The sequence below is a fragment of the Myxine glutinosa genome, chromosome 2, assembly GCF_964187855.1.
Source record: "Myxine glutinosa chromosome 2, kmMyxGlut1.1, whole genome shotgun sequence".
Taxonomy (NCBI): domain Eukaryota; kingdom Metazoa; phylum Chordata; class Myxini; order Myxiniformes; family Myxinidae; genus Myxine; species Myxine glutinosa.
The window spans coordinates 78,025,691-78,041,833 of NC_136262.1; the positions used below are offsets into that span (position 1 = coordinate 78,025,691).

Genomic DNA, 16,143 nt, shown 5'->3' on the forward strand with positions numbered 1-16,143 from the left:
CGGAAAAGCGCCCGGAATAGCGAACCGGGGGCTTCGTCGCCCAACAGTGACAGCATATGGTCCATTCGGACCGACGGGCGCGTCTCACCGAGCTCGGGGAGATCCAGGAGGCGGTCGGCCCGTGCGTCGTCCGTGAGTCTGAACGTGGCTAGGAGTAGCCGCTTGAGTGCCTCGTACTTGTGGCCGTCCGGTGGGTGGCGAAGGACGGACACAACTCGAGCGGCCGTGCCGGGCCCGAGGGAGGCGACGACGTGGCAGTAGCGCGTGTCATCGCCGGTGAGGTGCCGAAGCTGAAATTGGGCTTCGGCCTGGACGAACCAGACTTCGGCCTGAGCCTCCCAAAATTCCGGAAGTTTGACGAAGGCGGCCATGGCGATGGCGTCGCGTGTGGAAGGATCGCTCCGGCAGATCCAACGTCGAGGGTCACCAATAAAGCGCGGCGTTACGCGCGCTGCTTGTGAGCAAGGAGGAAGCGGACAAGCGGTAACATATAAACGCCTTTATTCAAGACTACACTGTAACACTCCGGGCTGGGCGCCCGGTGTCTCTCATGAGGCCACGCCTACCCCTCGGACGTGGCCACCGCCCACTTGGTGCGTGGAATGATGTCACCACGCCAGTGGGCTTTTGTGTCCGCCACAATATCATATTTAAAATGCCAAACTGAACTGCTTCCTTCGGACACGGGTGCGATTTTTGGAGGGTATCAGACTCTAAGGTCAAGAAAAGAGTTGAGCCTTTGGTTAAGAATGTTCGAGTATTGTATTGCGAGTGGAATTGCAAATTTTATGAGATTTATTTTAGATTTTCCAAGACATGTATTTGCTTATCTGACCAGACGGCATTGTTTGTAGGACGAACCTTTGCTTGGGAGCAAATCGACCGTGCGAGACACTTGGCCTGTCGCACATCGGGGGACTTTGTCAGCCTCACCAAAGTTGTAATGTCAATGAAGACACTGGTTTGCCACTGGCCTTCACAATCTCTCACGAACTTGGACACGGGTAAGCCGGAAGAATGCACATTGACTGCAATCACTGAATGCAACACCGTAGATCACGTCATTCAAAGGAGTTTTTACTTAACTGCCATTTATATTCTCAAAATCCGAGAACTCTTTCATTGGTGCATACTTTTAAATACCTAGTGAGTTCCTCTGTATATTGCCCCTTTACTACAGCAGATCTTTTTACGCATACCCTACATTACATTTGTCCATATTTTTCAGTGTCAGCCTATGTCATCTAATTCTGTCTCCTGATACCATATGTCTGACATTTTAACTGATCTTCTTCATTGGACAGCCAGACGGTCAACCCAAAAACATAATGCCTCTGGCGACTTTGTCGGCGGAGGCATAAAACGTATTGTTGGGTTTAAAAGTTTAAACATAAACATCGTGAGAGTAGGAAAAAAAATGTATGCCTCTGCCGGCGAAGTTCCCGTAGGCATTATGTTTTTGGGTTGTCCATCCAGCTGTCCATCCGTCCGCGCGTCCGTCCGTGAGAGGTTTTTGTTACCGTGATAACTTGAGAACAGTTGTAGGGATCCAAGTCAAACTTTGTGCAGGTATGTATAATGAGGGAGAGATTAACTGATTAGATTATGGGGTCATGAGGTTAAAAGTCAGAGGTCACACTTGGTGAAAATCCTGTAACTGCAATAACTTGTGTACCAGTGAAGGGATATTGACCAAAGTTGGTAAAAGTATGTATTTTAATGAAAAGATGAACTCATTTGATTTTGAGGTCAATAGGTCAAAGGTCAGAGTCTCCAATAGGTTTATAACTTGAGAATATTCAAAGGGATCTAAGTCAAACTTGGTACAGGTGTGTATAATGATGTAAAGATGAACTGATTAGATTTGGGATCATGAGGTCAAAGGTCAGAGGTCATGTTTGGTAGGAAAATCCTGTTACTGCGATAATTTGTGAATACAATGATTGGATTTTGACCAAAGTTGGTATACGTATGTATTATGATGCAAAGATGAACTGATTAGATTTGGGCGTTAAGAGGTCAAAGGTCAGAGGTCATGTTATGTTACAATTATTTTGTTACCTTGATAACTTAAGAACAGCTGAAGGGATCTAAGTCAAACTTGGTACAGGTATGTATAATGATGTAAAGATGAACTGACTGGATTTTGAAGTAAAGAGGTCAAAGGTCAAAGGTCATGTTCAGTTAAAAAGAATTATGTTACTAGGCCAACCTGTAAACCAGTGATTGAATTTTTAACAAACTTGGTTAAAATATATATTGCTACGGTTTTGAGATTGGCACATATTGATCATTAAAGGTTAAAGGGTTGACCCCCATAGTTAGTCCACGAGAAACACGTAGGCCACCTTGTAGTATTAGTTATGTCATAGTATGTGTAAGTATAGGCCATTTCCGCAAGTAATATCTGCATTGTGTAAAGACATGAGTTTAGGTCCCTTCATTTTTGCGTCCACCCTCCAAGTCCACCTCTATGGGCATAATTGATCTCGCGCCCCATTTGGCTGCCTGCAGCATTTGTTATGCTTTGGCGGCCCGCAGCGTTTGTTACGCTTTGGCTGCCAGCAGCATTTGCTGCCCTTTGCTCGCTCACTAGTCGAGTAACACGAGGTAGGCCTGAGAAGGGGGAGGAGCGTGGGGTCGGGGTGGGGCGGCGTCAAGGCAGTGCATCAGAGGCGATGACGGTAAGGGCCAGCAGCCAACCAGGGCTCTAACAACAAGGCATGACAGGGCGTGGTAAGGCGCGTCTAGTAAGTGCTAGAAGGTTCGTGGGACGTGCCTATAAAAATCTCTGCAAAAAGGACTTGAAGAGGAGTGGTGAAAAGGACTGACTCGCAGAGGATGGCAGGACTGATTTGCACGAGAGGACTCACAAGGGGGAGAGTGCACGCGAGAGGACTTTGAAGAACTTGATTCGCATCACTCGCGTTGGAGGCATTGCACTATATCTCAGTATAATGTACGCGCCGAAGGAAAGGCAGCCAGACGCGCCGGTGGCGAATATCGCCTACTCAGCCATGCGAGTGAACGCGGCAATAGCCCAGTGATAACCGCCAACCGCCAGAGCCCAGACCCTACCGTTCGCCCCGTGTTAACACCAGCGCCAAACGACACGCGGAGAGCTCCTGCCCCTCTACTTACCATCTGCCCGGGACTAGCCGGAGGCCGGAGGGAGCTGCACGAGAGCCTGCCCTGGACGTGGTGAACATCATCCCGCAGCTGCAAGCCCCGTGTGAGTGTGTCTGTGTGTGAGACGGGCCCGTTTGTCCTGGGTAGTAAGTTAAGACTGTATAAGGCTGCACTGTGTCCCTCTTTTCTGGAATCCCTGTATAGTGTAAATAAATCTTGTTATTTCTTTTTTCCCAATTCGATCGCCTTTGTGATTTCTCCATTGGCTAAGCGTGATACGAACGAGATCGCTAGAACCGGGGTCACCAACTACACGGCACGGAACGTGTGTATGCACCGCTCGGCGTCTCAACACGCGTGATTTGTGCGGGGCTTATTTCCTCGTTTCTGGGCAGCGCGAGTAATTAAGTAATAGTGATTCTCGTCCTACGACTCTATTTCACGCTGTCCGGGAAGGACGTCATAGGTCCCGGGTCCCATCGGCCAGTCAAAGACAAGGGGACTAATCCCCCCTTGGTAAGGGGAGAAGGCCGGCAGCGAGATCCGCGACAATATAATGCAAATTTTAACTGATTGGATTAGGGCATCAAGAGGTCAAATGTCAGAGGTCATGTCATGTAAAGGTCAGAGGTCATGTCAGGTAAAAATGTGGTAACTTTAGAACACCTGAAAGGATTTAAATCAAACTTGATACAAGTATTATCATGATGCAAAGATAAATGGATTACATTATCAGGTCAAAATGTCAAAGGTCAGATGTCCCGTTAAGTAAAAATTATGTTGCTGTGCTAGCTTGTGAACCAGTGATGGCATTTTGACTTGGTACAAGTATGTATAATGATGTCATAATGTTGGCGGAGGCATATCATTCGATGTCGCGACGTCGAAGAGCACCGTTCTAGTTTTAAGTGTGAACCATTAAATGATATTGATGTATTGCTTTTTCTTGCTGCATTGCTGTTTTATCATGGTGCTTCATATTTTTCTTCTGCGCTCTGCTCAACCGACCGGACAAGCTTTGGGATTCAGCATGATGGACAGGGGAATGATTGCCATCCGATGGGGAAGAGACCATACATTATGTCACCTCAGCTGCTTTATGACACCAGTCCGCTCACATGGTCCACTTGTAGCAAGCAATACATCACAAGATTCCTGGAGTAAGTCCATAATTAATGACTACACATTGATGGTGTCATGGGAAGAAATTCCATACAGCACTAATTACAAAGTAAAGGCTCCCATATTTTGGGTTTATTGTATACAAAAGTTTAGAGCAGAGAATAACACATCATTGAGAACACCTATTATATTGGAGGGGGAATTAAAATCTGAATACCCTGTATGTATTCACGTGGATGTAAAATGTTGTATAATGATGCATCATTCGATAGAGTAAGGTCTTTAGACAAGCACCAGATCCACATCGACCCGAGCAGGAGATAGATCCAATGAGTTATGGATGTTAAAAACAATACAATGTGGATGTTATGTGTCATTCAAAGTAAATTAAAGTGAATTGGATGTAGGTGGTAATTATTCATGAAAGTTGAGAGATTAAGTCTACATGAGTTTAAGTTTATACATAGTGCATGGGATAAGATGTGGATTTGGTTATGCTAGTATATATAGCATATATACCTAGCATAACCTATATACTAGGTTATGCTAGTATATAGGTTATGCTAGGCAAATAGCCTCTTCCATTTATTTGTGTTTCTATCCACGAGTGAAGTCCTTTCCCTTTACTAGAAGTATATAGCAATAATTACTTTTCTTTTCTGAATAAGCATGGATTAATAAAACAAATTTCCATTTCCATTTTCAACAATTGTGTGCCTTTTAAGCCATGGGCCCTCCATGCTGTTATTCGTTTAGTTCAATATTATGATTCTCAATTTATACTAACAGGTCATTCCAGTTGTTTGATCTCATTATGATTAATCTCTAATGGCGAGACTAACATGGTTATATTGAGGTTGAAAATGTCTTGAAAGAAGGATCAATGACTGAGAATTATTGTTATATGATTGAAATTGCTCACTCATTTTCTAGTAAATGTGATCGTAATTATAAGTTGAATAATAACGTCTCACCAGTTTTTTTATATTTTTATAATAGAGTTTATAACGAAGCTTCCCTTTCACAGTCGGGGTTTGGGATCGTGCCTTGATGACAAACCAGCCAGGTACAACTTTGAAATGCCCACGGTGCCTCCTGGAATGATTTACGATGCCAATCACCAATGTCAGCTCCAGTATGGGCCAGATTCACACTACTGTAACAACCTGGATGTAAGTAATTTAATACTGACATTGGTGAATGTGATGCATTTTCGAATTCCTTCACATTGAAATTTCTGTCGCTAACAATTCAACTTTCTATCTGTGTTCAACTTCCAGTTTTACTTAACCTCCTGTTCATGTGCTCAACTCCCTATTCATGTCTGATCAACTTACGTTATACAATAATTCAATCTCCTGCTAATTCTGCACAAATTCCTGCTCATGTCTGTTCTCTTTGCAGAACATCTGCCACACACTATGGTGTCGAAAAAACTCTGGCTGTCACTCCAAACTTGACTCAGCTGTCAAAGGAACTGCTTGTGGGGATAAAAAGGTCAAATTGCTACATATGGTTATTAGGCTCAACATATGTGTACATTTTCACATTTTTCTTGTAAAAAAATTTCACACAATAACATAATTAGATGGTATTTATGGAATACTTACCCTGCGCAGTCAATTTGGTGCGAGCCAACTCTTCTGTTTTTGAAGGTTTAAAAAAAAATTGATCCAATATGGCTGCCAGACCACGTGAGCGATGACATCATAAATTTATATTTTCTAATATAATTGTTGCGTAGATCACGCTCAAGAAATTTCAAACTGATCAGACGAAACGTTGTCCCTGTCGAATTATGATTAAGGCAGCAATGATGGCATCGTTAACGACACTGATTCCCCATATGGAGTTCTTTACAACGAGCCACGTTTAAATTTTTTCCATGGAACGGGTTTGGAGATATCCAATGGAGCGGTTTTGGAGGTCCAATGTTTTTCAGTTTTTCCACGATGGCGCCTGTACCACGTGACCTATGACATCATAATTATCATTAAAATATTCTACAGGAGGAGGTGCTCCTATGGTGAAAATTTCGTGTCAATCGGACCAACAATTGCAGAGAAAAATATTCATACTGATCGGATCAAGCGTTGTACTTGTCAAATTATGACGTCATAATTAAGATACCAATGACATCATCATTATCATATCTTATTCCCCATGGGGAGTATTTGACAATGCACCATGTTTAAATTTTTTTCCATGTAGCGGTTTCGGAGATATAGAGGTGCAACGTTTTTTGATTCTTCCAAGATGGTGCCTGGACCACATGACCTATGATGTCATAATTATCATTAAAAAAATTCTACAGGAGGAAGGTGCTCCTATTGTAAAAATTTCGTGTCCATCGGACTAACAGTTGCAGATAATTTTTTTTTTCATAATGATCAGATCAAGCATTGTACTTGTCGAATGACGTCATAATGAAGACACCAATGACATCATCATGAACATATCTTATTCCCCAAGGGTAGTACTTGACAACGAGCCAGGTTTCAATTTTTTCCATGGAGCGGTTTCGGAGATAGAAGTGCAACTTTTTTCGATTTTTCCAAGATGGCGACTACCACGTGACCTATGACATAATAATTATCATTAAAATATTCTACAGGAGGAGCTGCTCCTATGCTGAAAATTTTGTCAATTGGACGAAGAGTTGCAGAGAAAAAAAATTCATACTCATCGAATCATGCTAACTTGTCGAATTATGACGTCATATTTAAGGTACCAATGACATCATTAACATATCTTATTCTCCATGTGGAGTTCTTTACAATGAGCCGTGTTTCAATTTTTTGCCATTGAGCTGTTTTGGAGATATAGAGGTGTAACTTTTTTTCCAAGATGGCATCTGTAACATGTGACCTATATGACGTCATAATTATGAATAAAAATAATTATACAGGAGGAAGCGCTCCTATGGTAAAACTTCGTGTCAATCGGACCAACGGTTGCTGAGAAAATGAATTTTTAAAATGCAGACATGCATGTACGCCACACGTACGTAACCGAATGCCTAACTCTGTCTGATTTTTGCTTCGTGAGCGCAGGGTAGTTATAAATAATTATAAATAAAAACTAAAAGAATACTTTATAGATAAATTTTTTTAACAAAAACAACATTAAAACGGTTTGTTTGATAAAACTTGTCCATAACTATTGGAGAGCTCAACATTCATATTTCAATTGTCATGGTTCAGGAGTAAGTTGCCTAAATGCATCATGCCAAATTCATGCCAAATGACACATTGAAGGAAGGGGGTAATGGAACTTATTGAAGTAGTGGTCTTGATGAACCAAGCAGAGAAGTGGCTTTCTAATTGTACATCTCTTTAATAACTAGATGGTATTCATAGAATATTTACCCTGCGCAGTCAACTTGTTGCGAGCCAACTCTTCTGTTTTTGAACATTTTTTTTCTTTGATCCAATATGGCTGCCAGACCACGTGAGCGATGACATAAATTTTTATTCTCTAATATAATTGTTGCATAGATCATGCTCAATACATTTCAATCTGATCAGACTAAGCGTTGTCCCTGTCGAGTTATGACATCATAATTATGGCACCAATGACGTAATTGTTAACAACACCTATTCTGCATATGGAGTTCTTTACAATGAGCCATGTTTCAATTTTCTTCCATGGTGCGGTTTCGGAGATATAGAGGTGCAACTTTTAAAATATTTTTTCCAAGATGGTGTCTGTACCACGTGACCTATGACGTTATAATTATCATTAAAAAATTCTACAGGAGGAGCCGCACCTATTCTGAAAATTTAGTGTCCATCGGTCTAACAGTTGCAGAGGAATTTTTGTTTTATTCATACTGATCAGATCAAGTGTTGTACTTGTCGAATTATAACGTCATAACGAAGGCACCCATGACAAATCTTATTCCCCATGGTGAGTACTTGACAATGAGCCACGTTTCAATTTTTTTCCATTGAGCGGTTTGGGAGATATGGAGGTGTAACGTTTTTCCAAGATGGCGTCTGTACCACGTGACCTATGACGTCATAATTATGAATAAAAAAATTATTTAGGCGGAGGCACTTCTATGGTCAAATTTCGTGTCAATCGGACCAACAGTTGCCTAGAAAAGGAATTTTTAAAATGCAGACACGTACGGCATACGTACGGCACACACGTGTACGCAACTGAATGCTTAACCCTGTTTTCGCTTCGCGAGTGCAGGCTAATGAAGCTGAAAATTACAAAAGAATAATTGACAATGATCGCATGTCTCATACATAAGTGGAGGTAGTGCAGCATTATTTTTGTGGAACAGTGGTGTTTCCAGGGAAAATGTGTGTCTATGACACTTCGACAAGATGATGTGCATGGATCCTGGGGTTCCTGGTCTCCTTGGACTTATTGTACGCGCACATGCAGCTCTGGGGTGCAGTCTGCTCACCGTCATTGTAACAATCCCACGTAAGATTTCCTTAAAACATTCCTGGTGTGTAAATATATAAAGTTTCTCTCAAGATCAGAATCTGGCTTTTGTCAGCCTGTGCATAACTTGGGGCTTATGTTTCTTTTTGCTTAAATTTTTTGCTTACTTTGTAATATTTTTGGAATTAGCCGCAAGTAAATATAACTGTTTTCTCTGCAGGAGAAATACAAAGGATATCTAGGGATGAGTAATACAGATTAAAATGTAGATGAGACGAAATGGTAACACCCCTCCCCTCATCCCTCCCTCCCCTCCACACCCACAAACCTTCACAATAGGCCCAAACAATGGAACAAGCAAAATATATTTACGGAAGAGTGGTCAATTCAAACATTAATTCACACTTTCAATCACCAGGAAATCGCTGTTCTGATGTCACTACCATGAACACAGTGGAGGTTCGACGAGTTGATATAACCGAGTGTTGAGGTGTGGGGCAGACATATAATTTCATTGCTCAGGAAGCTAATTATTTTGTGGAAAAAAGACAAGAAAGCTAAATGTGGTCCTACATATTATAGTTAAGGTTCCCGCTGGTGGTGGACGGTTCGTATGCAGCCTGTGGCTGCTTGGCTGCATCATTTTCTGGGGGCACGACTGTGCCGCCAATACATTGCCCCTGTTTCCACGAAGCTGGTACTCATTTTGCCGACCTTGGAAGGATGGCAGGCTGAGTCAACCCACCTGGTGTTGGTTCAACGACATGACAGGGACTCAAACTCAGGACCATAAGATCGCAAGCTAGACACCATAACCGTTAAGCCAACACCAGGCAAGGTTCCTGCTGACCAAGAGTTAATGACAGACAGATGTTTCAGAGAAAGAGCACAGGTTAAACAAATACACAAGGATGCAGAAGGAACTTGGACACAGGAGGAGGCCATTTGTTCCATCAAACTAGTACTACATCCACACCATATAAATTCAAACGGTTTATTAACTTAAATGCGCTGGGCTGAGGGGGAATGAGGTGGAGAAGGGCATGTTAGAACAATGGAGGTAAGCACAGACATCATCTGGGTATTTTATACCATATACTGCACAAGCAGTCACCAGTGAAAATTCGACGTAATGTAAAATGTAACTTCAAGACCTCAACTATTCCCCCTGCTCTTTCCCTCCTTCCACCCCACTCTCTTCTCTCCCCCTCCCCCACTCTCCCCCCTCCCCTCCCACCCCTTCTCCTCTTCTCTCCTCCCTCCAATCCCCCCCCCCCACTCTTTTCTCTCCTTCCATCACTCCCCCACGACTGGAAAGTGCTTTCAAAGGGGTCCTATATAGCATTTCAAAAGCTATCAAAGAAGTTACAACATAACTCCCCCCCCCCCCCCCCCACCTCCTCTTTTTGTCTAAAAACGTCTAATTTTGTCCGATTTTCTCAGGATTTGTTTTGGTCGAGTCTTAAACGATGTCAGTGACAGTCAAATATTTTATCACAATAAATGATATCCTAAGAATAAATTGTGGGATAGCCCGAAAGGGTTTTAGTCTAGTAGGAAGACTAGGTCCCCCTGCACCCCCCGGAGATATACTTCTAATCAGTGTTTCTAGATTGGAAACAATGTGTAGAAAATGACTAGCTATGGCCCCAAGCTGAAAAAATGTCCCACATACCATTTTTATGCAAATTACTGCTGCCATTATCAAAAAAAGACTAGGTCCCCCTGCACCCCCCCGGAGATATACTTCTAATCAGTGTTTCTAGATTGGAAAAAATGTGTAGAAAATGACTAGCTATGGCCCCAAGCTGAAACAATGTCCCACATACCATTTTTATGCAAATTACTGCTGCCATTATCAAAAAAACGATTTTTGACATATCTCAGCCAATATTGCAGATAATTGAAAAATGAAGGTGTCTAGACCCATGTTTTGAAGGGCATAGATCATGATAGAACTATTCATAACATGATTACATGTGTCTATGGTATACTAGTATGCTAATTAGTGCTTTATTTACAAAATAATCACAGTTTTACGAAATAATAGACTCATATTAAGGTCCGTCTACACAGACGTTAACACAAAGTTTTATTTTTCTAAATACCCTGTGAAATTCACCGAATGCCCTGTGAAACCTGGGATTCTTCTCCAGCTTTTTCAAGGGCCCGACTTTTCCCTTCCCTTTGAAGGCACTGGTGCAGTCTTCTCCGCTGAACACATAGTACCCCAGGAGAGTGGCACAGTAGTCCTCTCCCAGGGATTCTGCCAGCTCAGAGACGTTGACAAGTTGGCGATGCTTCCCTGACCCTGTATCCAGGTACACCGTCAGCTTGATGTTGTGGGCATGGTGGAGCAGGATCAGGAGGATGTCTGTGTCCGGTGTTCTGACTACAGCGTTCTTGTATCCGATGGTAGCAGCATGATGGAGGTACAGAACCACCCTGGTATCAGTCTCTTCCTGGTTGCTGTAGATCGTGGGGAGTTCACGTACCTCGACCTGAAACACAAAAAGGCACCGCATTTCAATCACCAGTCACTGCCAGTTTCAGTATATCTCCGGGGGGTGCAGGGGGACCTAGTCTTTTTTTGATAATGGCAGCAGTAATTTGCATAAAAATGGTATGTGGGACATTTTTTCAGCTTGGGGCCATAGCTAGTCATTTTCTACACATTTTTTCCAATCTAGAAACACTGATTAGAAGTATATCTCCGGGGGGTGCAGGGGGACCTAGTCTTTTTTTGATAATGGCAGCAGTAATTTGCATAAAAATGGTATGTGGGACATTTTTTCAGCTTGGGGCCATAGCTAGTCATTTTCTACACATTTTTTCCAATCTAGAAACACTGATTAGAAGTATATCTCCGGGGGGTGCAGGGGGACCTAGTCTTTTTTTGATAATGGCAGCAGTAATTTGCATAAAAATGGTATGTGGGACATTATTTCAGCTTGGGGCCATAGCTAGTCATTTTCTACACATTTTTTCCAATCTAGAAACACTGATTAGAAGTATATCTCCGGGGGGTGCAGGGGGACCTAGTCTTCCTACTAGACTATTTAGCTTTGTGAGGACTCAAAGCACAGGAAATTTGAAAACGTTAACAAAATCAAAACCCAAGACCTCACAAACACGCCGCTTACCTAATTATTATCAGGAAACACTCATCTCTCCAAATATCCCGATATAATAAATCCCGCACATGCGCAGACCATAGCGTCGCCTCCCACCTGGAAACCTCAGCCAGGCCTCTCAATAGCATTGAGATGCTTATGGTAGTTGTTGGTTAAACATCAATCGGAGCTGTTTATCCAGATGTTGATCTTATTTGCACTGTTTTGGGCCACAGCTAAGGCCTGCCTTTTTTACTGTGAAAAAAGGTAAAAAGTCAAACATTTGAACAGCCTCGGACGTGCACCTTGACCCCATGGCCAAGGCACAACGTCAACAAGGCTGTCCCAATAACAATACACATGCGCCTCAACCCCAAGGGGGAAGCACATGGTCATTCAAACGCATGCATCATGCCCCCGAAGGGCCACAATGCATGGTCATACAATTGGGACCACTCCTCTTAATAGGAGTGAGACCCCTTAATCCACCAGCAGGGCATTACTCCTGCCAGGTCCGATTTTGCAGGCTTGATCACCGCCACAGGACGGCACACTGCAAATTGTTTTGCAAATTATTGCAAAATTGCACACTGCAAATTATTGCAAATTGCAAATTATTTGCACTGGTTTAGGGCCCCAGTTAAGGCCTGCCTTTTTTACAATGAAAAAAGGTAAAAAGTCAAACATTCGAACAGCCTCGGACGTGCACCTTGACCCCATGGCCAAGGCACAACGTCAACGAGGCTGTCCCCATAACAATACACATGCGCCTCAACCCCGAGGGGGAAGCGCATGGTCATTCAAACGCATGCATCATGCCCCCCGAAGGGCCACAATGCATGGTCATACAATTGGGACCACTCCTCTTAATAGGAGTGAGACCCCTTAATCCACCAGCAGGGCATTACTCCTGCCAGGTCCGATTTGCATGCAGGCTTGATCACCGCCACAGGACGGCACACTGCAAATTGTTTTGCAAATTATTGCAAAATTGCACACTGCAAATTATTGCAAATTGCAAATTATTTGCACTCATCAGGACGACATACAATTGAAAAATCTAACCAATGAAGACCATAATCGTCAGTTAAATAGTAAAGGCACCCCCTGACCTCAGAGGAGAGCATTAGCCACGGATCATGTAAAATCACCACTCACTCGGCAAAACACCACATAATTCACAAGAAACAAACGTTTGTCTACTACGCACACATTTGTTTCTACGAATGCAAACCAAGAAACCAGAAGACTACACCGGTGATCGGGTGGATATATAAATCAAAATGTGCAGAGCGTGACGAGTGCCCCTTCTGAGCCCAATATGCAGGATTTCTTATCTGTAAGTTTCCGTAAATGAAAATAAAGAAAAAGCATCCGTAAATGATAATTGACATAAAAACAACCGTAAACGTGTACGTTAAAAAAAAAAAAAAACCTCAATCAATATCCAGCACTTGAAAAGTGTAATTTCTATAACTGTAAACAGTGAAGTCAACATGACAATAATGTCCATAAATGAAAAAAAGCATCCGTAAATGAAAATTTACGTAAATAACCGTAAAAGCGTCAGTAGAAAACCTTAATCGATATCTTGCATTCAAAAATTGTGATTTCTATAGTTGTAAACTGTGAAATAAAAAATCTCAATGAAAATTTACGTAAATAACCGTAAAAGCGTCAGTAGAAAACCTTAATCGATATCTTGCATTCAAAAATTGTGATTTCTATAGTTGTAAACTGTGAAATAAAAAATCTCAATGAAAATTTACGTAAAAACTGTAAACGCGTCCGTTTAATTAAAAAACAAACACCTAAATTCCTATCTAGCAGCAGGTCGGTGATGCTTGCCTATAATCATAAAGCTTCTATTTATTATGTACTGACGTATGAAGGCTTGGTATTGCTTTTTTTGTTTGTTTTTTTGTATACAAGATCGAGGCTCATGTAAGAGCTAAATCACATTGATCACATTGATCACAAAAAAAAAAAACTGACATATAAAACATATGATAAAGGGAGCAAACTGACATATGTGAAACAAACTGACATATAAAACATATGATAAAGGGAGCAAACTGACATATGTGAAACAAACTGACATATAAAACATATGATAAAGGGAGCAAACTGACATATGTGAAACAAATTGACATATAAAACATATGATAAAGGGAGCAAACTGACATATGTGAAACCAAACTGACATATAAAACAGAATCAAACAAAAATCAAAATTATTTGATACATTTTGTGTCATTGAATAAAGTATCACACCAGCAATAATGGCAAGATTATTTTTGAAATTGTGTGTACTATGATGTTGAACCATCCTTGTAAACACCATAATTGTTGATGCAGCATTGCATTAAAGTTCTCTTGTTTTAATTGTTGATACATAATTGTTGTTTACTTTAATGCACTCTGTAATAGCAACATAATTGCTGATATTACAGAGTGCATTAACGCTCTCCACCTGACAATGGTGGTTCCAATGGATTTTAATTCGATACATAGACGTGTTCAACAGGGATATGCTGACATCTAAGTTTCAAACAGGATATGGAGCCAGTGTTAGCTCAACATGCCAAACCCTTGCTTAAGATTTCTCTATTTGATTGGCCTCCACGGACCAGTGCTAGCCAATCGAGTAAGGGCTTGCTTTCTGTAGCGCAGAGTACAGTCCCTGTATATAGAGAGTTGTGTCAACTCAAATTTGGACGCCATTTTGTGTCTAAGTGTGTCGGATTAGATATACATGTACATTCGCGATATGGGGTGATATATTCCAAACCTGCTAAAAAAAAATTACTACACATATTTAGTCTTATTATTACATACAGGTGATATTTGTTTTGTCAAAAACTCAGCTATTGCCGTGAAAAAGAGCTGTGTGGTGATATTAAAAGTGGTATGGCAATGCATATTACAAGCCAACACTGCATATAATAGCTAACATTATAAGTAAGACAAAGCAATGCTGTCGTTCTCTGAATTTTAATAACTTTTAGAAAGGAGTGTGGGCATATCCAATATTTTTTAAAGGGTGCCGAGAGCAATTCCGGTGTAGGACTTCCAGACGACATATAGTCAAACACACTTAAAACAAATTCTGTACGTGGTATTGCCATATTTCTATAGTGTACAACTTTAGTTTTATCGACATTTATATTCAATTTCCATTGTAATGATTTAACAAGCTGCAAGTCAGCTTCTGTCTCTGACATAAGGAAAACGTCATCGGCATCTAGTAAGATTGAAACGTTCATTTATTACTACACCCTTGCCCAGAACTCTGATGGATATTGCCTGATCGATTAATATGTTTCATAGCTGGCGACTTAATTAACACTTAATTTTCGACTGCGCCAAGCCGTAATTAAACAGAGAAAAAACTTTTAAAAATACCTGCAGTGTGCACGGTTCGTCTAGTCGAACAGATATGGAAAAGCACAGATAAGACGTCGTATTCACCATAACTTGTTTAATTTCCCAAAAATGTCCCAAATTTGTCTTCTGACTTTATCACTTGGAAATCTATACATCTTATATTTCCCAGATTGGTTTGAACAACCAAAAGCAGAACAACCAGTCATTTTGTTTGGCAATAAACAACATTCCCGTACCAAGCTGACGTTCACGCACGGTGAAGTTAGACACAAAATGGCGCCACGAAATCACGTGACCAGAAATCTCGGGTCAGCGCATGGCGCAACTCTCTTTATACAGGGACTCTAGAGCAGAGTACAGCTGCATATCATTGGAGCTTTGGGTACAGCTGACTTTTATTTTCAACTGTTAAAGTAATACAACCATTCCCACCATGTGGTTGCAACTTTCCAAAGCATTCTGTTCAATATTCTACCAATTTTAATACAAAGGACAAAACATGTCACAGATAACTCATCCAAATCGCTTTTGGCAAGATGATGATTCTTATTGGAAATACTTGCCCTGGAAATACCAACAATAGACGGGGCAATAATTTAGAATCTGGCCAAGGTGCCAGCACACAATGGAATCTGTTTCTGACCCAATACTTATGTCATTTGATGAATTTGCTGAAGAAAATAGATTGGAGGTAATCAAAGTGTACAATTGCTGATACAGTGTCAATATTGAAATAGTGAGTGAAAATCTGTTGAAATTGAAACATTCTCAATTATACAGGCTTTATTTGCAGTTCATCCGATGCTGCCTTTGCAGGCCTCGCCATGGAGGAATATATTGCACAGGAAGACGCACTCGCTACCAGATTTGCAATGCTCTACCATGTCAGCCCGGTTCGCTGTCCTTTCGCCATTTGCAATGTAAGGAGTTTGACAGCGTTGCGGTCCGAGATAAGCTCTACCAGTGGATCCCCGTGGACAGTGAAAGTGAG

The 16,143-nt window shown here is 41.5% G+C and overlaps 1 protein-coding gene across 1 annotated transcript in view; it reads left to right on the plus strand.

Annotated features, from left to right (window-relative positions):
• The window catches only part of LOC137418888 (A disintegrin and metalloproteinase with thrombospondin motifs 7-like), a 152,521-nt gene that overhangs the window by 20,367 nt on the left and 116,011 nt on the right, over nucleotides 1-16,143 (plus strand). The window contains exons 7-12 of the mRNA XM_078772863.1: nucleotides 855-1,004; nucleotides 4,146-4,289; nucleotides 5,279-5,423; nucleotides 5,656-5,748; nucleotides 8,546-8,691; nucleotides 15,969-16,138. Of these exons, the coding sequence (XP_078628989.1) occupies nucleotides 855-1,004; nucleotides 4,146-4,289; nucleotides 5,279-5,423; nucleotides 5,656-5,748; nucleotides 8,546-8,691; nucleotides 15,969-16,138 (848 nt within the window). The remainder of the gene's footprint in view (nucleotides 1-854; nucleotides 1,005-4,145; nucleotides 4,290-5,278; nucleotides 5,424-5,655; nucleotides 5,749-8,545; nucleotides 8,692-15,968; nucleotides 16,139-16,143) is intronic.